General features: G+C 41.1%; 1 protein-coding gene across 13 annotated transcripts in view; it reads right to left on the bottom strand.

The window, feature by feature from the left end:
- kiaa1109 (KIAA1109 ortholog) overlaps positions 1-27,405 on the bottom strand; it is a 102,577-nt gene extending 75,172 nt beyond the window's left edge. For all 13 annotated transcript variants that reach the window (XM_019888553.1, XM_019888559.1, XM_019888561.1 and 10 more), the window contains exons 1-23: positions 27,263-27,405; positions 24,254-24,389; positions 23,015-23,131; positions 18,872-18,950; positions 18,716-18,780; positions 17,973-18,147; positions 16,304-16,385; positions 15,960-16,153; positions 15,243-15,322; positions 14,718-14,868; positions 14,409-14,565; positions 13,996-14,074; positions 12,564-12,655; positions 12,303-12,420; positions 12,059-12,214; positions 8,179-8,276; positions 7,784-7,968; positions 6,681-6,787; positions 6,374-6,597; positions 5,989-6,204; positions 3,867-4,004; positions 2,814-2,990; positions 715-843 (exon numbers count right to left, since the gene is read on the bottom strand). In XM_019888553.1, coding sequence (XP_019744112.1) covers positions 715-843; positions 2,814-2,990; positions 3,867-4,004; positions 5,989-6,204; positions 6,374-6,597; positions 6,681-6,787; positions 7,784-7,968; positions 8,179-8,276; positions 12,059-12,214; positions 12,303-12,420; positions 12,564-12,655; positions 13,996-14,074; positions 14,409-14,565; positions 14,718-14,868; positions 15,243-15,322; positions 15,960-16,153; positions 16,304-16,385; positions 17,973-18,147; positions 18,716-18,780; positions 18,872-18,950; positions 23,015-23,131; positions 24,254-24,359 — 2,925 coding nt within the window. In that variant the 5' untranslated portion in view covers positions 24,360-24,389; positions 27,263-27,405. The remainder of the gene's footprint in view (positions 1-714; positions 844-2,813; positions 2,991-3,866; positions 4,005-5,988; positions 6,205-6,373; positions 6,598-6,680; positions 6,788-7,783; positions 7,969-8,178; positions 8,277-12,058; positions 12,215-12,302; positions 12,421-12,563; positions 12,656-13,995; positions 14,075-14,408; positions 14,566-14,717; positions 14,869-15,242; positions 15,323-15,959; positions 16,154-16,303; positions 16,386-17,972; positions 18,148-18,715; positions 18,781-18,871; positions 18,951-23,014; positions 23,132-24,253; positions 24,390-27,262) is intronic.
- Between the last annotated feature and the right edge of the window lie 363 nt (positions 27,406-27,768).

Raw genomic sequence — 27,768 nt, 5'->3', positions numbered from 1 at the left:
GTGGTCTGAATCTCTTCCTTTGGCCACCTTATTATTACTGCAGGGTATCTGATCACTGGCAGGGCATAGCTGTGTATTGCCCGGGTCTTATTCTTGCCATTGAGCTGGCTTCTGAGGACTTGCCTCACCCGCTGGAGTTATTTGGCCGTAGCCGCTTTCCTTGTTGCCAGTTCGAGGTTGCCATTAGCTTCTGGTATACCGAGGTACTTGTAGCTGTCCTCGGTGTCTACTACTGTTCCTTCAGGGAGTGAGACCCCTTCAGTGTGGACTACCTTGCCTCTCTTAGTCACCATCCGACTACATTTCTCGAGCCCGAATGACAACCCGATGTCACTGCTGTAGATCCTGGTTGTGTGGATCAGGGAGTCTATGTCCCTTTCGCTCTTAGCATACATGTCATCCATGTAGAGGAGGTGACTGATCGTAGCTCCATTTCTGAGGCGGTATCCATAGCCAGTCTTGGCGATTACTTGACTTAGGGGGTTCAGTCCTATGCAGAACAGCAGTGGGGAGAGTGCATCACCTTGGTATATGCCACATTTCATGGACACTTGGGTAAGTGGCTTGCCGTTGGCTTCAATATATATATACCTGTGTGTGTGTGTGTATGTATATATATATATATATATATATATATATATATATATATAAATAAAAGGATTGGGGAAAAGAAAAATCACTGTAAACAGTCCCTAAATGTGTCAAGCAAAGTACCTTAGCATCGCAGATGCGACGGTCAACGCCATGCTGGCAGATGACAGAGGGCTTTGGTTGTTCAAGCTGGAACTCGCGGGACATCACATGGAAAACAAAATACTCCCCCCATTCTGTCATACTGGCCACCTAAAAAAAATTGTCAAATTACATAAAGTATTAACTGCAAGAACAAAAATTTTTTTTTGGGGGGGGGGGGGGGGAATTTGTTTTTTTTGTTTTTTAAGAGTTGGAATTGTCATCATACACACATGGATAAAATTGTCTCCCGCACAGTTTATGAAACCCTCAGTGGTCACAGAAATAACTTGAGTCTGAACAAAGTAACAATGAAAATAATATGAAAATTAACCCATGAACATAAGACATTGCTTTTAAATTGTGGTTCAGCAGAATTATTAAAAAAAAAAAAAAAAAAAACAACAAAAACAACATCATCATCATCAACTCATGCCTGGACAAAAATCACATTACGACAAGAATGGATTGATAATTGGTTAATAATTTGACCACAGGGAGGTGTTCAACCAAGGTGTGTCCCCAAAAGGGTGACAAGTAGTCATTAAGCGGTTCAGTGACATGGAGTGTACCACACACTAAACATGGGCTTGAGGGAGCGAAGGTGAGACTTGTTTCATTAGATGAGAAAGAAAATTGTACTTAAGAATATTAGCGATAAAGTCCATAAGACCAGTTCCAGGCAGCTTGACATTCCTGTGACTACAGTTGCACATACCATTATGAAAATTTAAGATTCACAGGACTATAGCCAACCTCCCTGGATGTGGATAGAGGCGGAAAATTGATCACAAATTGAAGAGACAGGTGATACGAATGGAAAGTAAAGAGCCTACAACAACCACCAAACAAATTGCAAGTGAATTCCAAAGTCAAAGATGACCTCCAAGGTCTACGTCGGTTTTAGCTCGCACCATCAGTCGATGTTTGAGCCAAAGTGGACTATTACAAAGACATTAAATAATAAAAAAATGAGAGTGGAATTTTCCAAACTGCCTATTGACAAGTCATAAAGCTTCCGGAATAACATCGTATGGACAGACCAGACTAGACACACCAGACAACTGGAACTTTTAGGCAAGGCACATCAGCTGCATGTTCACAGGTGTAAAATTGAAACATACCAAGAAAAGAACACTGTCCCTACTGTGAAACATTGCTGAAGCTCTGTTATGTTCTGGGTCTGTTATGTGAAATCTGGCACAGTGAGCCACACTCATGCCTGTCAAAGTTTCAATTCTGGAGAGAAATGTGCTGCTTGGTCTCAGTTTCAGGTCATGTTTCTTGCATCCGGATAAAGACCCAAACACAGCTAAAAACTTCCAAGAATGGTTAAAAGTTAAACATTGAACTATTAGTCCTGATCTAAACCCTCCTGAACATCTTTGGGAGGAGCTAAAACATGGAATCTGGAGAAAGCACCCTTCAGCCCAGAGAAAACAGAAACACTTTGTTCATTAAGACTTGAAAGTGAAATAAATCGTTTGATTGCAGTGATTGCCTGAACAGGTTGTGCAACAAAATGTGAAGGGTACTGTAAATTTTATCGAGGCTTAATTCATTAGTTTGTTTTCTAAAATAATTCTGTTGAACCAGGAATGAAAAGCTATGTCTGATTTTCTTTACATACTTTTCATGACATGTTCATTTCATCTTCGACTTCAGTCGGATTCAACTTATATCTGTGACCACTGTGCGTTTTCTTTCATGAACAGAGAGGTGCCCACAATTTTGTCCATGTGGATGAGACAGTTCACGTCAATAGACCGAGGTTGTGTGTTCCACTGTGTGATCGTGTGTCTGTTGCAATTTTTGGTTACCAATAAAAACAGGAAAAAACCTTCAAGTCATCCTAATTTCAGTCAGCAACAAAGGATTAACACTAGATGTGTTTTGCATCTTCATTTTACTTTGCTAACACACTCAACATTACATTTGAGTGAGAATTCATGACTTTGTTTTTCATAACATTATCTGTCTGGTTGACAAAGGTTTTACGATGGTGACAGTTATGATTCTGAAACTACAACCCTGCATTTACAATATTCCCATTTGATGTCAAGCTAAGAACACATACACACCTGTGGAACAGTCACCCTCCCAGTCAGAGCTCCTGCCTGCATATCGATGAGCCAGGCGTATTCAAGGGTGTCACTTCCTAGTGGCAGCCCCTGCGCAGAGAACATGGCATGTGCCCTCATCTGCAGGCCCGAAAGGCTTAGGTGGCCATCCCTCAACACCCCATCCACCGAGGGACGCTGTAATGCAAGGAAGGAAAAAAAAAAAAAAAAAAAAAAAAGAGTAGTTTTCAGAAGTGGAAGGTTAACTCATTCACTGCCGCTGACAAGTAGAATTGTCAATTACATTTTTTCAACGAGGATGGGCGGGGAGCATCTGATGTAGCTCCACTGTAAATTTCAAACTTGGAAACAAATTTACTTTTTGCACAACCACCACTTACATATATGTCTCATTTTAGAAATGATATCAGGGGAGTTTGTGAGCCCACTGGGCTACACGGCTACATTTTGTGCAGCCTAACTTTTTTGTACCGCTGAGTGTAAAAGAATGAAAAATGGCACAATCAAACTTTTTTATTCCTGCTGAAAGGAGCCCATTCTTTCATTTGGTAGTTTGGTGAATACCGTATTTTCACGACTATATGACGCACTGAATTAAAAGGCGTAGTGTCAGATATGGTTGCTATTTCTCTATTAAACGCATACACAAGATCCTCAATCAGAGGCAGCGTCAGACCTTTCTGCACTGTATGACGCAAAAAAAAAACCCCAAAAAAAAACAAGGAAATGACGTATAAATATGTCAAGGATAGGCAGTCGTAGTGGCTTTTCTGGACATATTGATACGTCTTGGGGAATAAAAAAGTTCAAGTGTCAGCAATTCACTTCTTTATGGGATACTCCTGTATTTTACTTCTTACATTTCCTTTGGGGGTAGCACAACTGTTGACACTGGTGTTCCAAACAGTATTATGTAAAATTGCTTGGTGCAAATTTGGACTTAAAACACATTTTGAATCAGAAACGTATCACAGCTGTCTGTAATCAGCACTATAAAATAGACAAGTTTCATTGGAGGTCCAAGTATGGGTGGATGGATGGATGATTTCTTACCTGGTAGTTGTCACTGATGAAGATGTGAATAGGTGACAGCAGCAACTGAAGCATGGTCTCCTTGTAACCCTTTTTCATTTCAAAACATAACCGCTCCAAGAATCCAGATGGACCTTCTGGCCCCTCGCTGCTACAGTGCTAACGAAACCCAAGGAAGACAAACATAAGACAAACATCTGTGCATTTTTACTACACTGTAGATCACAGGTGTCAAACTCAAGGCCCGGGGGCCAAATCCGGCACGCCACGTCATTTCATGTGGCCGGCGAAAGCAAATCATGTGTGGCAACTTGCATGATCGTTACTAACATCTGTATCGAAATGTCAAATTGTCGTGTCATAAATAACGTTGAAATTTTGTAATAATATTGCTACCCTGTTTACACTCATTTGAACAATAATTCTATAAACTATTTGTTGACATCACAGATTTTAAAACTAGTAATCCATTTTTTTGTGTACAAGTAATAATGTGATAAGATGATTAAACGTTTTTGTGGTTTCATAACGGCCCTCCAAGGTAACTCCAAAGTTGCCCGTGACAAAACTGAGTTTGACAGCCTTGCTGTAGATCAATCAAAAAAAAAGACGCTTGAATGGAAATGGCATGCACAGCTACAATGTACAGAACTTCAGTTCCATAACATTGTGTCCCAATTTCCTTTTTTTTTTTTTTTTTACATATTCTCAAGATTATCGCACGACATTTATTGCAGCGTATTATGTCATTGGATAAAAGAACAATGTATACTGTTCAAATGCACAAACACAATCATTCCTCTATTACCATAATTGTTCATAAACTTTGACATCGATATTTGTCACTGTCATGTATTGATTGCACCAACTTTGTAATGGTGCAGAGTCACAGCCTCAATCAGTGTTCCACCGTCCAAAATACCAAGGGATGAATTAGCCTTAATCAATTCTATTTTCAACTGCAATCAAGTAAGCAAGTCTAGTCATTTATATTATTGTCATCAGCACTCTGCCAACAAACAAATGACATTGTTGATAGATTGGATTACAGAGTTAAAGCACAGACAAAAGTTTGGCTTGTAATTAGTGCAATGCACACACTGTTCTATTTCTTGTCTCCACTGTTACTGATAGAACTATTTCCATCTTGTGGGAGTAAGACAGGATAACATATCTTACAGCAAAACATTTTATATATGAATATACTTTTAACATTATAGACTGATCCTCTCTGCAAACGTATACAGTGATGCACTATTTTCCCGTCCTATGTAGCTGTGTAGCGTTCTTTTGTATTATTTTCCCTCCAGACACTTATTTGCTTATTATTTTGCTGTTCAAACTCTCTATTATAATACAGTTTCAGCCAGCCTTATGTGACGAGTGTATTTTATCATCAAATCACTTATTTCAGTGTTTCATGTCTACAAGTCCTTCATGAGAGCATAGTTATTAGCATGGCTTCGTCGTCTTTCTCGCAGTTCTCGTTTCTTGGTAATGATACTAGTTAGAAAAGTAGCTTGTTAGCTGCCATGGAGGAAATGTTTGGTGACTTGTACTGTGTTGTCACTGGACGCAAAGTGAATTTGCGGCCCTGCATAGTGTTGAGCCACGTCAGTCACCCACCTACAGACGTAGCTAGCAGGAAGCTGGGGCAGCATCAAATAGCATGCACCAAGCATTCCCAGATATGAACAGTGCACAGTTTTTTGTTCTTTGTTTTCCTTTGTTTGTTTTGTTTTGTTTTAATAACAATGCAGTGTTAAGCTCATCGCATTCATTGATGAAATGTGAACTGGTCAGTGCCTTAGTAGCTCAAAACGGCATCGTACTGGTCCTAATGTTCGACGCTGGATTTTTTTGAAAATATCCGTAATAATCGGTGATACAGCCAATGCGAGTTGGAGTTCAGTGATTTCCATGACAAAATCCGGATATTTTTCCATGACAAAATCCAGATAATCCATAACATTTGACAGCTCTGGAGATGCTATGCAAAAAAAAAAAATGCAATGGCTTTTATATTCTGTCCAGTTTCGTCCATTGTCACACGGTTGCTCTTCTAGTATATATTTTTACAAAATATTACACTACCCATTAGTCTTTACTAAGACATAAAATGTACAATGGCAGTCAGCCTTACCATAGGCAGTCGACCATGGACTTTGTAGAGATTAATGAGCACGGTTATATCCCAAGGTCGCAGGTCCAATGGATGGATGTCTGAAGTTTCCTTATGTCCGCTGTCTTCCATTCCAAGAGGGGACCATCCGAGGCCAGATGAGGAAGTGGACAAAACCGGACTTGACACTGTCTCTTCAAAGTCAGTATACATGTCATCTTCACCAAAGTAATTCTCCTGAGAAAGCGATAAAAGAGTGGCCCTGAGAAGGTTACCTGATTGACAATGGGCTGTAACTCATATACCTCAGTTTTTCAGACAGACTCTTTATAAACCCCAACAACGAACTTTTTTTTTTTTTTTTTGAACAAAGACAAAATCCCAACGAATATAAAGGTATTTATACCTTGATGGAAATCAAAGCCCGAAGTAAAGGCCCATAAAGGATAATTTGAGAATCCGGAGACATTTCCATCTCCACATGAAGTCTATCAGGTGGAAGATCCGAGGGGTCGGTTGGCATCCGGCTGTGACCGGCTGAGGCAGAAGTGTAGTATGGGTGACTATGGTGTCCCGAAGTGTGCTCCGGGGGCCGTAAAGCTGACAGCATTGATTCCTCCATTTCAGAAACTGCAGTTGGGAAAGATACACAAGTAAGGCACATAGCTTTTCAAAAGAATAAACAATGTGTGGGACCATGGTAGACCGCTTACATGACTGTTTGAGTTGTTCATCAGCTTTCTGGGGATATATGGGATGCCATGTGTAGTCAATGATGAGCAAAAAGTTCGGTACACTCCAGCAGTCAACCCAGCCAGCTCTGAAGTTGAGGAAATATTCAGAACACATCACAATGCTGAGTTGAAAACATATCATGCTGAGTGAATCATATCCCGCAGGAACAGAAATCTTGATTTGCATAAATATAGTGTCACCTAATTTAATTCTGAAAAAAGCAGTTCTATCAACAAAACACAATTTTGAAAGAGTACTTTTTTTCTGTTTTCCTCATTATTTTACAATCACGATTCCCTAACTTAAAATTCTGTAAAAAAAAAAAAAAAAAGTCTAGGAAGTGCATACACGACGCCACTGGTTGCTCTTTGTCTATTGTTTTTAAATAAGCTAGTGATTTACTCATCAAGAGTGTGATCCTTGGCTCACACGCTGACACATGCAAGTTTCATCATCCGCCATTTGTAAAAATGGATCAGTAGTACAGCGGAGCAGGGGGCTCGATGTTTGGCCGAGCCAGCTAAAGTGTGCTCATTTGCGTCTTTGGTGACAGCACGGTGTGCCAGAACTCGTGATTTGCACGACATGCCCGTCGACAGTTCATGCGTGGATCACGGTAACATGGTTACATTTGTGCAGAGACATACTAAGTATCAAGACTCCACCCCCAAATCCGTTATGAGTGGACTGGCAAGGGGACGAGTGGACAGCGTGAATGTTGGACAACGATGCATCTGATTGCAGGGTAGCTTCGGCAGAAAGCAATGTTCGTGTGTGTCAATGATACGACGTGTGCTCGCCTAGCATTTCAGTAATTTTTTTTTTTGGTTTATTTTTTGATCGTATTTTTTTCCCCCACTCAGTCAACCACGTGCCAAATAAATGTTTCAATTTAATATGAAAATACAAAATGCAAATAGAGCTCAGGTTCGAATTGTTTTTTTAATTGCTGCACACATTTGCTGTGCTTTGTGAGAATGTGAGAGTATTGCGCAATTGCTCACACGCGCAGCTTGGAGTGAACATGGGGTATGAAGCGATTTTATTTGCAATTATACACACTTTTTCCCACACAACTTACTCTGCGTTGGTGATATTCCTCCACCGGGACTTGTTGGGTTTTGGCGGCGGGGCACTTTGATTTTCCCCTGGCGTGAACATGTCTGGGGGCAGCTTGACATTCTGGTAATCTTTGGCAAGGGTTAGGAGGGGATAGCGGCTAGGGTGGCACTCAGGCAAGGACAGTCGCATGTCTGTATCCTCTGCCTAAAAACGTCAAGATGTACATGTACTTAGATCCACACAGTTAAAGCCTATTTCAAGGACAACAAATGCATCTGAATCTAAAAATAATGTATGAGCCATCTACAGGATGCATTTTTACTGCAAGCAAAGAGGAAAAATAATTGCACTTGCAGTATAAGTATTTTTGCAGATATACGTTCAAAACAAATCACACCTTAAAAAAAGACGAACCTTCAAACTGAATCGGGTATGGCAGGTCGTTGGAACAAACTCATTGAAAGGCAAAATGAAGTCTATATTCAGCGTCTCACCACAAGCTGCCAGGTACACTGCAGAAAAATTATACAGTAGGGATTATAGCAGTAATAAAGAGAAGAGTCCAAAACACTGCCAAGGTCCTTGGTTCCAGCACAGAAAAGGATTCATGTAAGATGGTGGTTGTGCAAATTTAAAATATACAGCTAGATACTACCGTATTGGCCCGAATATAAGACGGCCCTGATTATAAGACGACCCCCCCTTTTTCAAAACTCAAGTTTGAAAAAAGACTTTTTGAACACCAAATTAATTTTTATACAGAAAATAATTGCAGTACATCTGAAACAAATGATTATAACAATATATTTGAGAGAAAAAGCATGTTATTTTGCCTCATTCAAATCTTAATATCTGAACATTTAAATATGTAAACTAAAGTGCAATCACATTCGTAAATGAATGGCTTCTGGTTTTTGAAATGTAAATTACATCATAAATTCTCCTCAGCTGCCGGGTAACCTGGCCAATCTTAGACCCACTTTTCTCCAGATTGTCACTACGTTTCTCCATTTTCTGTTATCTCTTCTATTATTTTCTTCTCTTTTCTTTCTTACTGCTATTTTTTATTTTTCTTCTTTGTGCTACCGCTATTTTTATTTTTATTTTTTGTGACAGGGGTTCACTTTGGCCTAGGGAGTCAAGTTCAGCATTTGCTTCAATGATATCTGGCGCCATCTAGCGTCGTGAATGGGTGTAATGTCTAGACCCCGAATATAAGCCAACCCCCACTTTTTAAGTCTTATTTCAATGCAAAAAACACCGTCTTATATTCGGACCAATACGGTACAATGCAAAACACCATACAGAATTTTGGTACACTGATACGCTTTTTCCACCTGAAAAAGCCTTGCTCGTTTGGCGCCAGGGTCATTGCTGTGCTTTGTCATAGCTTAACAAGTTCTTATGAAGAACGTGTTTGGTTTGCCACCGGCAAAGAGCCAAGTGAGAGCTATGTTATTGCATCATCGTAAAGCATTCAAACATCACTGCTTACGTCATTTACCCAAGAGCGCTTGCGCTATTAATAAAAAAAAATAATAATAATAACAGTAATAATCATAATAATAGTAATGCGCTGCTAGCATATGCTAGGCAACTTAACATAGCATCAATACTTTTATGTAGTACAGTCAAACCTCGGTTTCCGAACGTCTCTGTTGTCGACCAAATCGGTTTTCGACCAAAAACTTTGAGTTTTTTATGCCTCGGATGACGACCGAATTTCGGTTCTCGAACAAACTGAGCACACTTGAATGCGTCACTTGACTCCTCTCACCTTCCTTACACGAGGAAATGACGCTTCCTCGTGGAGCGTTCCGTTGTGAACAGACGTGTTCAATAAAGATTTGTTTTTTTAAAAAGAGCGTGGTTTCGGTTTTCGAACAAATTGGTTTTCGAACAGCCTTCTGGAACGGATTATGGTCAAAAACCAAGGTATGACTGTATATAACAGCCAGGGACATGCAATTAGCAAGCGCTTATATCTTTCTTAATCATTATAGATGATCACATGGCTGGCTGTAAGGGAGAGATGCCATCTGGGTTCATCCACGATAGCTCTTCTGGTGGACACAATTGTGCTGGAGTTCACTGCTTAACAGTTTGTGCAAAACTTACACATGTCCAAGGATTCATTCCTCTACCCTAGGGGTGTCAAACTCATTTTTGTCCCGGGCCACTTTGGAGTTACGTCTTCCCTCGGAAGGGCCGCGACGACAGAAATCGAATAAACGTTTCATCATCACATCATAAAAAAATGACATGGCGGGCCGAATCTGGCCCCCCGGCCTTGAGTTTGACACCAGTGCTCTACCCCCTGAAAAATAATTGGGGGCCATCTTAAATAACAGTTTCAACCACCAGAGCGAGAGCCAATTTCGACGGTGGAAAAAGAATGAACTGGTGCTAACCTGGGCACTGGCCCGGAACTAGCATTAGCACAAGCGCCATGGGACAATCTAGAAAGTTCACTGTGAGGCAGTAAAGCCCAATGCAGTGATCACTGATATTCACGGTTTGTTGATCACAAATTCATCTACACAGATTTAGTTTTTGTGGGATTGATCCTCAGTTATTAGTGGAAAAACTCATTTTTCATGGGCTCCTGGCATATGTGAAGATCCTAAAGCACTGACTAATAGGAAAGTAGTAACTGATTTCAAAGACACCTGTTGAAGTGATACATCGCAAATGTTCTGAGATCTGTATGTGGTGGGGATGAGCTAAGTTTAGCCTCGGTTGTTAGCCTAAGATGTGATGGAGAGTCTTAAGCACATATGTATCATTTTGGCCTGTGAGTGGAAATGAAAAAGGTCATGCTTTCAATCTTACAAACGAAGGGGGTCTCGTTGTGGCTTGGCAATTGCTATTTTTATGCGTGGCAAAGGCAAGATCCATGCACACTTCTGCTGCAGTATTTCAAACTTCGTCCTCCCTGCCACCCCCCGGCCCCCTAACAAAAACGTTTGTGCATGACACCGTGGACTGGCAGTACAACAGGCTAGCACACAATTGGATTTATTGTGAAACACTGTGGCTGTTGAAAAAACTCCCACCGCAGCAGCGGACCTAGGGAGTGGGGTGTTGCACTTCATAAATAAGTCCACCCACGCCTCCCTGTGCTCTGCCAGTGCCTTCCTTATGCAGTACATGTGGTTGGGTGACTAGTGGCATTTGAAGCGTTGTGAAGCAATTTTTGTCCTATGTCCATTTCTCCCAAGTAGGCTGAATTGAACTTTTGACCACCTCGCATCAGCATCGAAAACATATTTAATTAATACGCCACACCCATGCACATGATAGCGCGGGCGCACACACACACACACACACACACACACACACACACACGCACACACACACACACACACACACACACACACACACACGAGGCTTACAACACAGCCAGCTTTCTTAATCGGCTCGATTGAATTGTTTACAACAACTGTGTGTGTCAAGTGTCAACCAAGATAGCATTGAGCTGCCAACACAACCATCATCGGTCACCAGACTCACTGGCGATGTGTAAACTTTTTGGGACAAAGGACAAGTGCCCACTTGACGCAAGGTGAAGTCACTCCCTCCTGCATACAAACATGGTGAACACGCACGAGACAAGCGGCACGTCGTGATATTTCACATTAGACCAGAACAGTATAATGATGGATTACACTCACAAAACAAGTTGGGCATGTTTCTGTCAGTTGTTAATGAAATGGGAATCCATAAGTACTTGACCCAGTTGAGGACAATTATAGGGACCACTTCTGTCCTTGCTTAGTGCGTCCTTTTAAAAAAAAAAAAAAACTTCTCGTCCTCCGTCCGCTAAATGGGCCTTCATCTGGGAGGGATGGAACTGTCCCATGGGCGTAATGCCTATCTCTGCATGGGTGGATGGATGGATGGATGGATGGATAGATGGAAAGATGGAAAGATTGATAAGATAGATGGATGAGAGATAGATGATAGATGGATGGATGGATGGATGGATGGATGGATAGACGATAGATGGATGGATGGATGAACACAGTATAAATATAGTGTATTCCTGAGTTCGAAATATTCCTTCCTGTTTTCCGATGTATACATACAAGACAACAACTGATTGCTCTGATCAACACACACCTTAGTAGTATGTTTTGTACGTGTTTTTTTTTTTGGGCGGGGGGGTGAACAAGTAGCAGTTTTTGGAAACCAATAGTTCTCGTTTCTTTTTTGTTTTGTCATAAATCAGGAGCCAGGGGGAATGCAAATTTCAGGGCTCATAAATGAATTATGACAAACATAAATTCCTCACCATTCTCCTGCTGCTTGGTGGAGCAGTCAATCCAGTTGTGCTGATTTGCCGCCCAGATCATCTCAAACTGATGAAAAAGCATTTTGAAAGTCCAGGAATAAGGAACAAAGGAGTAAATGTCTGGAGCGTTGTCACTGGCCCAGTCCTGAATCAAATCTGTTAAGTCGACAAAAAAAAAAAAAAAAATGTTCCATGAATCTTATGCATCCTCCTCTGAGGTTTCAAAGAAGTTCTTCTAACTCACCAGTGAAAAAGTTTTTCTGGGCATAGATGAAATGGTAGGTGGCCTTGTACACCTCAATCTCACACTGCCAAGACTGTGGCATGTTCCATACTCGGGGGTAGCTGGCAATCACATGGAACTGAAATTTCGGACAAAAAAGACATTTTGGCTTTTCCTCTGTTTAAATCACGTGTTTCACAACAAACTGCATAATAACATCTTGACTATTTAAAAATTTTCTCTGTAGAGGCACTTATGTAATTATAATTATCTGCTACTTACAGCTAACATCTCAGCCTCAAGGAGAGTCCTGTACTGCATACTGCTGGTGGTGTCAACATGAAGCAGCTGCCCTTTGATCGTGGGCAAATAGCCTGAGGATGGAGGCAAAAAGCAGCACCATCAGTTCTTCAAAGTTATAGATCTGTTAAACATTAACTACATTTTTAAATAATCTAATGAAACTAAACATGAAGCACATTACTTACAGAAACAAAGTACTGCAACCTCTAAAGCTGAATGGCCCTGAAGGAGAGCTGTGTGATCCAGCAATGTATATAGCGTATACTCTACCATAGGATAACACCCTGTATTATTTTTTAATTGTTAGTTTGATGTGTCAAACTGTAGTCACTGAGACAGCAAATTTGTGATCGGGTGATTTGTCTCCTTCGGGTATCCGTAGCAAAAATATGCCAGCAACTCATGTACTTTGTGATATAATTAGCGAGTACGAGCCCTACACTTATTTCAAAAAAATGTTCGTTGGTGTGAGAGAACATTTTTTTGGATAATATTAAAATTAATAGTGGGTTTCTAAAATGAAATAACTATGGAAAAATTAAAAAGTTCTACACAATGTCCCTTTTCAGGCTCGTAGCGATTAGCTACTAACATGAGGCTAACACCAATTCATGCCATTTTATCCATTCAAGGCCCCGTTTTTTCTTCTTGCAATCATCACAGCAGCCTATTTTAGAGAGAAAAGTATTTCGGTACAAAATCGAAAATGCACTTTTGGCCCATTTTTGGCAGATGATGTTCGGGTGGTGCCCTGACACAGTGGAGCACTGACCCTGGGCCACGGTTAGTGTCGAACATGAGGTCAATAAGCAGCACAGATAACGGATGGATGTAATTGTGTGTTTTTAAATTTGTCATTTTTACGTTTTTGTTTTTTTTTGGGGGGGGGAAGCACTGAATTGCCTTGTCTATGAACTGTGACATACAAATTCTCAACTCAACTCAACTGTATTTATAGACCACTTTCAAACAGCCATCACTGCATACAAAGTGCTGTACATGGAGCAACTGACATATATACAACAATAAAGCAATAAATCAGTAACAAAGATGGTAGAAAACACTAAAAAGTAAAACTAAGATCAAATCTGATTCATGCTGAGTCAAATGCCAAAGAATAAAGTACAAGTGAGTTTTAATACGTCAGCCTTGCCACCCTTCAGCAATCCTTCCTTTCCACTCAGCCTGTTTATAATTACACTGTTCAAATCCCTTTTATACATCAATAAATTGTAACAGTAAATGTATTTTGTTTCGTTAAATGTATTCATTTTTTTACTAGATGGACATACTTTTTGTCTGATGAGATGATAATCGGGTAAAATTTGACCTGCACACTTGACATAGGGCTTCTATACATTCTGTACATGAGCTAAGTTACGGTTCAGACATTGTGGCACAAAAATCTTACCAGTCTCTCCAACGGTCATGGGGATGTTGACTTCCAGGTAAGAACCTGCACCTACATTCACATGGATGGCATTGGTTTCCTGGTAACAAGAATAAAGACAGAGAAGCCAAGTTTCCACCAAGCTTTAAACTTGAGGTTGCCATGTTATGTTTAAGACAGCAAACCCGACTCTGAGCGTTCCCGCAGTGGATGTTTGGTCAAGAGGAGGAAGCTGTCAGCTTCAGAAATACTATGTCACCATAACAATCAGACAGCATGTCAAAATTAATAACCTACACAAGAAACACTACACGTTGGTGCGCCACACTAATATTTTTCAAAAACCATAAAAAAAGACTTGAAAAGAGGGAGGAAGATAAGAAAGAAAAAAAAAAAACAATCACGAAAAAAGAACTCAAGAATGTAACATATACCCTGTTTTTGGTAAAAAGCAGGTCAATGGTAGCATCAGCAATGATGTTCATACGGAGCTCAAAGGCCTGGATCTGCCTCGGTTGTCCTGGCTGGGCCATTTCAGTCACCTTCATGTCCTGATAGTCCGCCGGCAAGAAGAACTTCCAGAGACAATCCCTATAAAATAAGTTTGAATGTGTTTTAATACAAACCTGAAGATGTCAAGCTACCCTGAAAACTACATGCTACATAAATATGACTTCACAACATGACTTGATATTTTTCTAAACTCTGTATCAGTGTTTCCTTGTACACTCTTGCTTGTGCACCTCTGGCGATCCGCCCAGGGGCCATAGTTGAAATCGGTTCCTTTTCCACACACAATGTCAAGACCCCAGCATGGAGGAAGATCCTGGAGCTTATCATCCTCACTGGGTGTCTCAGCTTCCTCACCACTCTCGTGCTCCATTGGTACCACACCTGTAGATGTGAACACAAAAAGGGGTTTATTAGCACTCTGAAAGAACGCATTTTGACAAACTATCAACTACACGACATGATTCAATTAACATTGAGAAGAACCTAGCAAACAACAGTAAAAGTGAAAAAAGCTTTCCCATTGGTTGCTTATACTCTGTGCATTTCATTCCTGCTTGGGTGCCAGTTATCATCGCTCTCTCAAGTCCGTCCGCCAGTCCTTCCGTCCGTCCGTCCGTCCGTCCGTCCGTCCGCCCGCCCGCCCGTCCATCCAGCCGCCCGCCCGCCCTACCCGCCAGTCCGCCCGAAACACTTATACTCATGAGGGACACGCAATGTTGTTAATATTCAGTATTGTGTGTCTGTGCATTTCATACCAGGCTCATCTTGGTAGTAGTAGATGTCTACATCATTGGACTGCATGACCACAAAGCCTTCGCCCATCAGCCTGGGAGGTCTACAATGAAATTGCAAAAACATTCCTAAATTTTTGTGATGCGTTCAATAAGCTGCTCTGTATTTTCAGACATTAATGTTTCCATTTCCACAATGGTTTGAATATCCATCCATCCATCCATCCATCAATCCATTTTCTGAACCGCTTTATCCTCACAAGGGTCGCGGGAGTGCTGGAGCCTATCCCAGCCGTCTTCAGGCAGTAAGCGGGGGACACCCCGAATCGGTTGCCAGCCAATCGCAGAGCACACAGAGATGAAGAACCATCCGCGCTCACACTCACACCTTGGGACAATTTAGAGCGCTCAATCAGCCTGCCACGCATGTTTTTGGAATGTGGAAGGAAACCAGAGAACCTGGAGAAAATCCACGCAGGCCCAGGGAGAACATGCAAACTCCACACAGGAAGGCCGGAGACGGGATCGAATCCACGACCTCTGCACTGTGAGGTCGACGCGCTAACCACTGGATCACCGGGCCGCCATGGTTTGAATAAGTTTACCAAATATAGTGTCAAAAGTAGTTCAATCGTGGCACATAAAAACAGAGTGTTTATGGCCAAGAACTTCATCTCATCTCATTGGATGTATTGATCTTAAAAAATAAATCTGGAATTACAAAGGTGGAGAATAACTTACTCATCAGTCTGCATGCCAACATAGCGTGGGCTAGGAACCAGCATGACTCGCACGTTTTCCAGCGAGCCCTTTACAATGTGCATGTATTGGTCAAGGTGGCTGGAAGGAGGCTTGGTGGCATAGGTCAGGAAGGCATCTTCAAAGTTTAAGCACAGCGTCTGTGGGAGGTGGTGATTCCCAAATGCCAGCCGACCCTTCAAAATGAGGAAGCAAACATAGAATACACATATTGAGGCTCCAAAACCACACGTTTTAAACACAGAAAAACGACTTTCTGATACAGTATAGTCTCCATTACTAAATCAAACCAGTTTTCAAGGGGTGCTAATTTGTAAAGAACTCACCGTACTTATGTTAACTTTGATTACAGGGATCAGGGAGCGCCAAGATGACGTGGGGTCTGAATTCTCTGTTTGAATGTTCACCCTGCCAAAGAAATAAAAAGAAAATGACATTTAGTCCTGCCAGTGTTCCCAGTGCCTATTATCAATGCTGCTTTTAATGAGAACCATTGTGCTGCAATCAGACCATTTCCAAATCGTCAATTCAGTTCTCATGGCCAGGCGCATTACGCGTGCCAGGCAGTGTGGATGAAGTGTGTAAAGAGAAAAATTCGCTCCTTCACTCATTCCGCTGGAGTTTGAAAATGTCAACACGAAGTGGCATTGTGTTGCGGACCACCAACCAATCGGCATCAGGAAGGTACCTACCATATCATATGCAGCAACATGACACAAACCAGATATTGCAATTTTGATTTGAGTCACCTTGTGTTTGTCTTTTGAAATCAAACTTTGGGGCAATTATTTACTATTTACAGTAACAGTTCCAAATATGACATCAAATATAAATATGACAGCTATGACTCTAATGTAAGAACAGAGATGATAAGGCAGTCTATAGTTTATATATTGATATTAGTGTGTGTGTTTTAGGTACTGTTCTCATACTGGATGACCCATCCACATTTGCATCTGATCGGTCAAAGTCAGATCAAAGCACGCAATTCCATATGAAAATATGAAATTATGCACGGCTTTGCGATATGCATATTACACATGCCATTGTCGCAATTATTTTGTTCTGTGCAGCCCTAATGTGTACTTTATATATTGGATTTTTGATGGCCGGTGGGCGACTGTGTCTCACTCGCTTAAACCCTACAATGGATTTTTCACCTACATGTGACAGCTGCTGTGCATTTGAAGGGCTGTAATTTGTTACTTCGCCATATCATGGAACTGCAATTCATAGTTTGAATTGCTGCAAAACCAGTGGCCGAGACTCGCCACTTGTGAAATATTATGGTAGAAGCCTGCAAGCTGCGAGTATGCACTGTGCAAGTGGAGGCTTTCACAGTGCAGTTGATCCCGCCCCGTGCCTGAGGCCAGGCCACACCAAGCAAGGACAGTGCAGCGTGGTGCCGGGCCATTCTGGAACAGTGGAAAATAGGCTCTAGAGAAATCGGATCTGCACCGTGGGAGGACAATGTGGAGCCACGTCAGCTCGCAAACACAGCTCGGAGCTTCTGCCTCAGTGCAGCGTGTGCCTGGTTCACGAGCAGCAGCTCGGAGCGGATTATTTTTGCATGACTTGTCATGAGTAGGAAGCCGCTTTTTCTGACTGATAAGCTTTGCGGAAGAGGAGGCAGGCACCATTTATGTGAGAAATAGTTGATACAACAGATTCTGGTTCAGTTATAAACGCTGCAAAAAATAAATAAATGAAGGTGTAGCGATTGTGACTGTGTTGTCTGGAATCACGATTGTGACCATAAAACCAAAAATTGTTCAGCCCTACATGACAGATTATAATTATTAATGAAAACAGAGAAGGGTGGAAAAAATATCATTTCAAGACAAAGACATGCCAAAAACAGTAATCTTTGTACAAAATAAATAAATTTAAAAAATCTATCTCAAAATGGAAGACAGCGCAAAACAACACAGAATTCAACACGAATTTCAAAATAAAAATGTACCAAATAATACGTGCTATCAAAGCAGGTCTCACCGTTCCAGGGTCTGTTTTTTTCCCTCCCCTTCATGGTCGTCATCTTTCTTGAGTCTGCTAAGTGTCGGCTCCAGGCCGAACGTCTCTTGTAGGTGGGCATAAAGGTCAGTCCGATTGTAGACATGAAACTCAAAACCGTTCACTGTCACATAAAGCCTGGTCTCCGCCTTGGGGTCTGATGACACAACAGAGCTGTACGTCAATACATAAAATCAGAAATGGATTTGAATCTTAATTTGGGCCGAAATCATATCCTAGCGTTGGTCTTTCCTTGTGGAATTTGCATGTTCCCCTTGTGGTTGCATGCTATTTTCGTCGGCAGGTTCCACAGTTCAAAAAGATGTGTTCCGGGTTCAATGAATAATTGCCCATATTGTAGTGTTGATCCTCGTCTGTCACAATGTACCCTTTGATTGACGGGTGATCTGTTCATGGGCTACCCCACCTCTCTTACTGAGTACCTAGGATCAACCCGAGCTTCCTCAAGGGACCCTAAAGAGAATTAGCACTAGAACAATAGGTGGACTTCAGTTTAACACCTCCTTATGGCAACTGAAGTAAAAACAACATTCTTGATAACAACCTCCGCCGATGGACTCAACTGAGGAAGCCTTTTATTCACTTATAAGTGAAGAGAATGAATCAGGAAGGACAGAAATGAAAGTGATGAGCAATATGTCAATTTATTTCAAAATCCCAACCAAATATGTGTGAATTGTAAGAGGATCCTACACTTTGCTCACCATGCTGTTTCTGCTTGGGGTTATACATTTTCCACCAGCGGAATATGAGAAAGCCATCCTGTATCCTATCCAAGGAAAAAAAAGACATAAAAAGATGATTTCAGATTTCCTTAACTGATTAAGAGAACAGAGCATGGCAGCAAGAGGCCAGATTACCTGATCGACATGTCTTGGTTGATGTAGTAAACATCTCTGAACATGACCTTTCCTGACAGCACAGAGAAAGAGAAGGAGCCTAAGGAGTAAAATGACACCAGTTTTGTGTTAGACAAAGTGTGTAGTAATACATTTACATTGATCTTATTTTTGTATTTAATTTGAGTTTCAAAGTAAAAGATTTTCATAACAAACAAGATATTCAAATGCTTCACTTTTTCCACAGTTTGTGTGAGAGCCTCATTTCAAATTGGAATTTTTTTTCCCTCCAAAGTCAACACAACAACCCATAACGACAATGTGATTTATTTGTTTGCGAATGTATTAAATATATACATTTAAGAAATCACATGTACATAAGTATTCACATCCTGTGCCACAAGGGTCAAAATTGAGCTCAAGTGCATAGTATTTCCCCTGGGGAAAAAAATCAGGATTGTCCCGAGGCACGAATCTGGGAAAGGTTCCAGAAAATAATCTGCTGCTGCTTTCAAGGTTCTAATGACCACAGTGGCCTCCGTCATCCATAAACGGAAGATGTTCTGAACCAGCAGGAGTCTCCTAGAACTGGCCAAATGCCTAAACAGAGCAATCGGGGGAGATCAGTCTTTGTCAGGGAGGTGACCATGAACCTGATGGTCAAACTGTCAGGGCTCAAGCAGTCTTCTGTGAAGGGAGGACAATCTTCCAGAAGGACAGCCATCTCTGCAGCACTCATCAATCAGGCTTGTATTGTAGACGGAAGCCACTTCTGAGTAAAAAGCACGTGGCTGTGTGCCTGGAGTTTGCCAAAAGGCAACTGAAGACCTCTCAGACCATGAGAAAGAAAATTCTATGGTCTGATGACACAAAGATTGAACTCTTTGGCGAGAATGCCAGGTGTCATGGTTGGAGGAAAACAGGTACCGCTCATCACCTGACCAAGATCATCCCTACAGTGAAGCGTGGTGCTGGCAGCATCAATGTGTGGGGATGTTTTTCCATTGGCTGGAAAAGGGAGACGAGTCACAATTGTACAGAAACATCCTGAATCAATTTCTGCCCCAGAGTCCTCTTGACCGACACATCCATATCAACGAAGGAATTGCTCCAGGAAAATCCGGTGAATGTCGTCGAGTGGCCGAGCCAGAGCCCAGATTTGAACCTGATCAAATATCCCTGGAGAGATCTGAAAATTGCTGTGCATCCAACCTGATGGAGGTGTAGTGGTGCTGCAAAGAGGAATGGAGGAAACTGACCAAAGACAGGTTTGCCAAGCTTGTGGCACACTTGAGGCTGTCAATCACTGCCATAGGTGCAGTAACAAAGTATTGAGCAAAGTGTTGTGACTGTGTTTTGGGTTGGGCCCTTGATGTTGTCAGTTTATTTTGTCATACAGGTTTGGACATGGCATGATGTCTCTCAGTATGTAAGCTTGAATTAGTCAATGACATGTTATCAGAATGTCAAGCCTTCTTCCATGTCTTCTGCATCCATCCCTGCTCTCTGCTGTTACTTTTGTATTTCTGTGGTCGGCATCCAGCCCTGCACTCTATTGTTATTTTGTATTGTTGTATATAAAGACATTCAGTTTTGTTCACTTCCATGTCCTGTCTGCTTCTGGGTCCAAAAGCTGTGTGTATTTATATACATGCGATATCTCAGTTTTTTTATTTTTTATAAATTTGCAAGAAAAAAATCTAACTCTTTCCACATTGTCATTAGGCCAAACAAAAAAGATAGTGTGTTTCCGGAAACATGAAATTTCAGCGTAGGGTCGGTAGGTCGGACAGTTTTTTTTTTTTAATCTTTTTTTTTTTTCCATCAAAAATTTCAACAAAATAACTATAAAACAAGGAGACGTTGACCCCCCCGCTCGCCGCCTAAGGCGGCGAGAGAGTTAGGTACCCGGCGGCTGGGTGTTAGGTTCCGAGGTCGGCCGGGTCGCGATGGCACCGGCGGGGAGAGGTCCCCGACGCCGGCTGTGGCCCGGCCTGGACTAGAGTTGCATAGACTAGGCGGACGGTGCGTTGACGAGCACGTGGACGCGCGGGTCGGCGGTCGGGGAACGCCGACGGCGGGCGCCTGACCTATTTAGTTTTCTCTCCGCTCCGGACTCGGGGGGGCGGGGCGCGCCGCCGCCTCCGCCGTCCTCCTCCGCCCTCCTCCGCCCTCCTCCGCCCTCCTCCGCCCTCGGTTTTTACTCGGCCCGTGGTGTTCATCAAATAGTTCGCTGAATTTTTTCGATACATCAATGGATGATATTTTCTTAACATTACGGTGCGAGCATGCGACTGTAACACAGAAAACGCAGTTAAAACCTGTCGTCGGAGATCGCGGCCACCGCCATGATTCAATGTTGTTGACAGACGACAGGGCAAACGATGCACGCGCTCAACGTGAATATCGCGAGAGTTTGCACCGATGTAAACCCTCTACAAAATGTAGAGGGTTGTTTGAAAAAAATGCCGACCGTAAAGTTTTTTTTCGACGTAGAAAGTCTCAGTCGGTCGGGTTACCGGAAACACACTACTTTTTTTTCTCCGCCTTATGGGTGTTGTGTGTAGAATTTTGAGGACAAGGACAAAATTAAATGTATTCCATTTTGGAATGAGGCTGCAAGATGACAAAATGTGGGGGGAAAAAAAACACTGAATTCTTTCCGGGTGCATTGTAACTGATTACACTGTCCACAAATAATGCATTACACTACAACTAACTTAGAAAGATCAATAAGAAAAGCAGCATCTTACAAAAACGAGTAGCGGTGACTCTTTTTATTGGAGGAAATTTTTCTAATCTTAAATCTTTTACAGTCAACCACGCATACTTGAGGTTTGGCATACATGGCTTCACATTTTGGCAAATTTGTTTTTCCCGAAGTTTCTTTTAAATTTGAAAAAATATTTTGTTTTTTGTGGTTGTTTTCTATATGTTGGGGGGGGGGTTGTTTTGTTTTTTTTGTATTTTTTGTTTGACACCCAACACCATTTCATTCATTCATCCATCCATTTTCCGATTTGCTTTAGCCTCACAAGGGTCGCAGGGGATGCTGGAGCCTATCCCAGCTGTCTTCAGGCAATAAATGGGGGACACCCTAAACTGGATGCCAGCCAATCACAGAGCATACAGACATACAACCATCTGCGCTCACACTCGCAACTAGGAACAATTTAGAGTGTTCAATCAGCCTGCCATGCATGTTTTTGGAATGTAGGAGGAAACCGGAGGACCCGGAGAAAACCCACGCAACGGGGAGAAACTCCACACAGAAAGGCCGGATCTGGAATTGAACCCGGTACCTCTGCACTGTGAAGTCGACATGCTAACCGCTCGACTACCGGGCCGCCCAACACCATTTCAATGGGTGTCAATTATATGCAGATGTTCACTTTTCACAGGACAGCACGGTGGAGTGTGCGAGTGACATCAGACGTAACAGTGAAACTGACGGCGTGAACAAAATATACTCAACTCTTGTGTGATTATTTCATTAGGAGGCTTGTTAAGGTTCGAAATACTTTGGGGATTTAAAAGTACAAATGTTTTTGTAGGCAGGTTTATGATTGGCTGTGAAGCAAAGCCCCTTTGGAATTTGCAGCCTAGTCAAACAAACATGTCTTACGACGAAGCTTCAAAACTAGTAATGGCCATGATAAGCAATGAATAAACATCAATAAACATTTGACTGAGTAAAGATTTGTAATGTATTAATGATGCAATGTTGTGTTCGTTGCAACAACTTCATGAATTGGATTTCACAACTCTGCAGAGGGCAAAAGTGATTCCAGTCCAAGTAGATCCCTCAACAGGCCTTGCTTACACGTCTGCAGGAATGAGAAAAGGCTGCATTGTGCTATTGCAAAAATATGTTACCACGAATTTTAACAATTGAGGATTTTTCAATGTCGGTGCTGACTCAAGACTGTATACTTGGTTTGGTTTTAAATAGTATCGTGAAAAAGTAAAGGATAAGCAAGACACAAAAAAATGTGTTTCATATAAAGACCCTCAAACAGATTGTCGTTCGCTAATGTCGCAAAGAGAACCTTGCATGTCTTTAATAATTCAGCAGACCAAGTAAATAAACACCTTGAACTCAATGTTTGGCAGTGATCAGATGCTGTGTTTATCGTGATGGAACAGAGCTGCTGATCAACTCACCGATGTGAATGTAGCCATCCTTGTAGAGTCTGTTGATGATGTGGGTGAGGATGAGGCCAATGTTTCGGGAGTTGTAATAAGTTAAATAGATGATCCATCCACAGGACAGAATGGTGGCTTCATGGCAAAACACAGGCATCAGGGTAGTTTAGAAAATATCATTAATTACGCACAAAACAACAACATCGTCTGCATCCAAAATTGACAATAGGAGCATGATGTATTCCTTGTTCCCAAGTGCATAACAACAATATTGGAGAGTGAGAGCCGCGCCGCGACTTCGACTTCGTGCTCAAAAGAGGATTTACCGTCTAAAGGGATGGTGAACTCTGTCGTGTGGAGATGCTTTGGCCACAAGTGGTCAGATGTACCGCAAAAGATAAGCATTTGCAAATCACACAACCGTTCCCGCTCCAGGTGGAGCCACAACAAATGTCTCACCGCCTAAAGCTTAAACATAGATTCGAATGCAAGCAGTCGATGAAGTCACATCAAGAGGACATGAAAACACCTTGTGTTGTTTGTAGTACAAGTGAACAAATGTTTGGACCAAGCATTGCTGAAGCTATCACTATAGCTCCACTTTTTATGGCAAAAAATGGCGACTGGATGCTATTAAAGTCCTGCAGTGAAACAATCTACTTTCCCAAGGATTAGATAGGAGAAACTATTGCGAGGGGTTTCAAGAAATTTCTTGAGGGGCTTTGGCATCTATTACTCACACTTAAAACACTATTGGCAAATAAGCACAATTAACGTGTTGATGATTTTTGAATGTTTTATATAGATTTTTTTTTAACTTTATACGTGTGTCATTCCATAAATAAAGCGAATTTTTCGGGATAAGGACTTCATACACAGATAAAAGATTACTCCCCGCCCCCAACATAGTCTCCCAGCACTGTCACACACTTTTCCCATCTGTGCACAAGTTTCCATATTCCCTCAGCGTAACGCTGAGGGAATATGGAAACTTGTGCACAGATGGGAAAAGTGTGTGACAGTGGTGGCAAACTATGTTGGGGGGGGGGCGTAAACTTCTATCTGTATTAGAAGTCCTTATACCGAAAATTTGACCTTATTTATTGAATGACTCTCATATTAGCCTTCCACTTCACATTAAAAGTGTTAGAATAAATGTACATATGTTATCGAACCTGACAAAAAGACTTTCGCGTGATATTAAGATTCACTTTATAAATTCTTTTTTTGACGATAGATCAGATGCAAAGCACTTACCCACGAGGAGCCATATGAAGTTAGAGTTGTGCTTGGTGAGAAAGTCATCCAAATCCCCTAAGCTTGGGAAGGTACTTTCGTTGTTTTTGGAACCAAGCACATCCATGGCTACTGGCTCTCTCTTTGATGTTGACAACTAAAAGAGAAGAAAAACATGTCAATTCATTAAATAATCAATATTGGGATTAAAATATATACAGTGCCATCCATAATTAGACACCCCTGGTTAAGAAAGGTTAAAAGCCAAAAATGTATTCAATTCTTATTGCAGAGGCATACTTTCATTCTGACAGAGGTCCCCAGACCTCAACCCCATTGAAAACCTGTCGAGTGATCTGAAGAGGAGAGTGTAAAGGAGAGCGTTCCGGTCACTGGATGAATTTGAGAGATTTTGCAAAGAATGGGCCAACATCCCTCTTTCTGTACTCTCCCATTTTGTGAAACATTATAGGAGAATAGGTGCTCTTTTGTACTAACATCAGATGTACTGATAATTGCGGCACACATGATTTGGTGTAGAATAATTATTTCTTAATGTGGGATTCCCCCCCCACACACACACACACTAAATAGTTGCAGTCCAATTAAAGGTTTGATTTTACTTTTTTCTTTTTTTTTTGGTCCTACTTTATTTAGAGAGAAAAAAAAGTAAGTATTCTAAGGAAATCCTAAATGAAATATTTTTACGTGACAAGTAATTAAAGAACATAAAATAAAGCATGAAAAAAATCATTTCAATTTCTGATATTCAACGAAGTAATCATTTTCCCAAAGTGAGATCCTGGCAAGCGACAAACCCGGAAATGGGACGTCTTTTCGAGCATCATTACATACCCTATTCTTTTCTTTTGGCCACTCGAAAAACTGTTTGCCCTAATGTGAACAGTGCATCGCCACACACCATTGAGGCCTTTCACCGAATAATGCTGTAACAATAGCAATGAGCAGTTAAACAATGCAGTAGAGTGGCGGAGTGGTGACTCTGCCTTCTTTAAATGACATCACAAACCAGGTTTATTCAATAATGTTGTTTTACCCAGCAAAATCGCTACTGTGGTTTTGACGTCACTTCGATCCACAGACAAAAATCTTTGGAGAGAGATTTGTCTAAAATCTCATCCATGTTGCAACAGGCGAAATAGGGTGCTGCTATGTGCAGTTTAAATGTGTTTTTTTTTTTTGTTTCCTGTATTTCTAACTAAGCAAAAAATATATATATATATATTTTTTTTTTTGTCCGAATAACTGATTTTTTTTATATCATTTTGAGTCGGATATCCAAATGCCAAATCATTCCATAGCTGCAGCCCTATTTCACGTCAGTCGATATTGACAATTATTGATTTTTTTTTTTCCCCACCCCGCATTTCGTCATTTTATTTTAAAATGTAATCTTTAAGGCCAACACAACTATGAAAAAGTCTAATAAACACTATTCAATATAAAGTTAAAATAAATGCTAATTTAAACCAAATAGGCAAAGTATTTTGTCAACAACGGCAATAAATATATCCTCACATCAAGCTTGTAAATCAATCCACAAATAGGTCCAACTAATTATTTTAAAATGTGTGTATACTCCAAACAGTATTTTGTAAATCAAAGAGAAACCAGAATAAACTTGATGATGTCAGAATATCTACATGACATGAAAGATGTCTGTTGCCAAGCCCAGTCTTTATTATATCAAACAAACATATCATCGCTGTCCTGTTAAAAACACGATTTTATTTTGTTTGTTTCGTTTATTTTATTTTTTTACATTAATGGGGTCACTGCGTTTCGGTCTGTACAGAACAATGTCGACTGTGGATCACCAGTAATGTGACCACACAGGTTGCTTGATGACTTGTGTTCATGCTTTTTTTTTAATACGTTCAGGAAGAACTAATTTGTTTGTGAAATGGTTCTCCTGGATGGACTTTATACATATGCGTGCAGCAAAGGGTCTTTGCACAGAGTTCGTTCAACTATGCTTGGCGCACACCAACACAAATCCTTCCTAATCCAGCAAAAATTATTTTTGGGGGTAAAAAAAAAACACTTCCATTTGCTGCTCGTGATTTTATGAGGAGGGAAGCAAGCTTATTCGTGTCCACATTGTGTACATTGTGCACAGTGCACTGGTTACAGAGAAATAAGTTGCGATTTGGAGTGACGCACACCCTAACATGCGAGCAAAAATAATTACAGTATTCCGCAGTAAAAAGTTGAATACTGTCAGTGACAGTTTGAGATTCACTTTCACTCGACTACTCCTCGCTCCAACTACACCTGAAAACATCAGGTAGGATAAATCACTGTCACAATAGACAAAGGTGCCAACACCCACAGTGGACAAAAGCAATAGTTTGCGTTTAAATAACATAGTCATGTCAATAGCCTGTATTAAGTGTCATGTGAAATGGGGATTACTTAATGTACTCTCGCCTTACTGCCTAGTACAACGAAAACTGTGAGCAGTGACGTGATCACACAAAGACCTTACTGTATCCCAAACACATCATGACCAAATCATTGGAATTCGTCCTAACAAGGTGATGAGCAGCAACTTCAACTTGTTCTGTTTACGTCGTGAAATTAAAGCGAGCCAAAACACGAAGCGATATTCTATTCAGACAGGACCTGCCTTTGCAAATATTATGACAAGTTAATATCTGGTGGACGATGTAGGAAGGCTGGGACTTGAAATCGGGGGCATGCTTTGTAACCAGCCTTGCTAATCCTCAATCTTACATCATTTCCACAGTTCAGTAATACTCACAGTACAAACAAGAACTAGCATGTTATGATGCCCAATTTAAAATGGAACGTTCTTCGAGTTCACAGTAGCGTCTCTGGCTACTCGACAAATGACATGTTCAATTGAGTATTATGCCAATAATAAAGCTAAAAGCTGAATGCCATAAAGTTAGCACTGTGTGTAGCTAGCAGCCTAATGACAGCGGGCCGCACCCTGCAACTTCACCTTTAATAATAAATGAAATGAAGTAACTTCAAGCACAGTACCTCGATGCCCTTGCTAAAGGCTGTCGTTTCATCTTTGCTCCGGTTGTCCAACGCTTGTTGTCATTTTATTGTGTCAGGCATGGAGAGAATCCATCCTCTGTGGACTATTTACCTGGTTTATGGCCAGTCAACATCTCTTCCGGTTCCGAGGATAACAGCCACGAAAACGACCAATAGAAAATAACGATAAGTCTCGGTTTGACCAATGAAAGAGCAATGCTCTCTAAATTGTTGACGCACAGCTCATGCGACCAATCAAAATCAAAGTCGTCTGAATTCGAGACGTGTGAAAACCGCAGGAAAAATAAAGCCTTAAAAACAAACAAACAAACAAACAAACAAACAAACAAACAAACAAACAAACAAACAGCAGCCTCTTATAATGTCAAAATAGATTTTATCATAAATAAAAGCAAATAATTATTAAAGTGATTTTAAATTCACACATTTAAAACATGCTGTAAATATATATGCAAGCGAGGTCTTGAAAAATTACCCCTTAAAAC

Source organism: Hippocampus comes, unplaced genomic scaffold (genome assembly GCF_001891065.2).
Source record: "Hippocampus comes isolate QL1 unplaced genomic scaffold, H_comes_QL1_v1.1 scaffold405, whole genome shotgun sequence".
Taxonomy (NCBI): Eukaryota; Metazoa; Chordata; class Actinopteri; order Syngnathiformes; family Syngnathidae; genus Hippocampus; species Hippocampus comes.
Note: the sequence above shows the minus strand (reverse complement) of the source record. Positions and strands in the feature narration are given on the sequence as shown.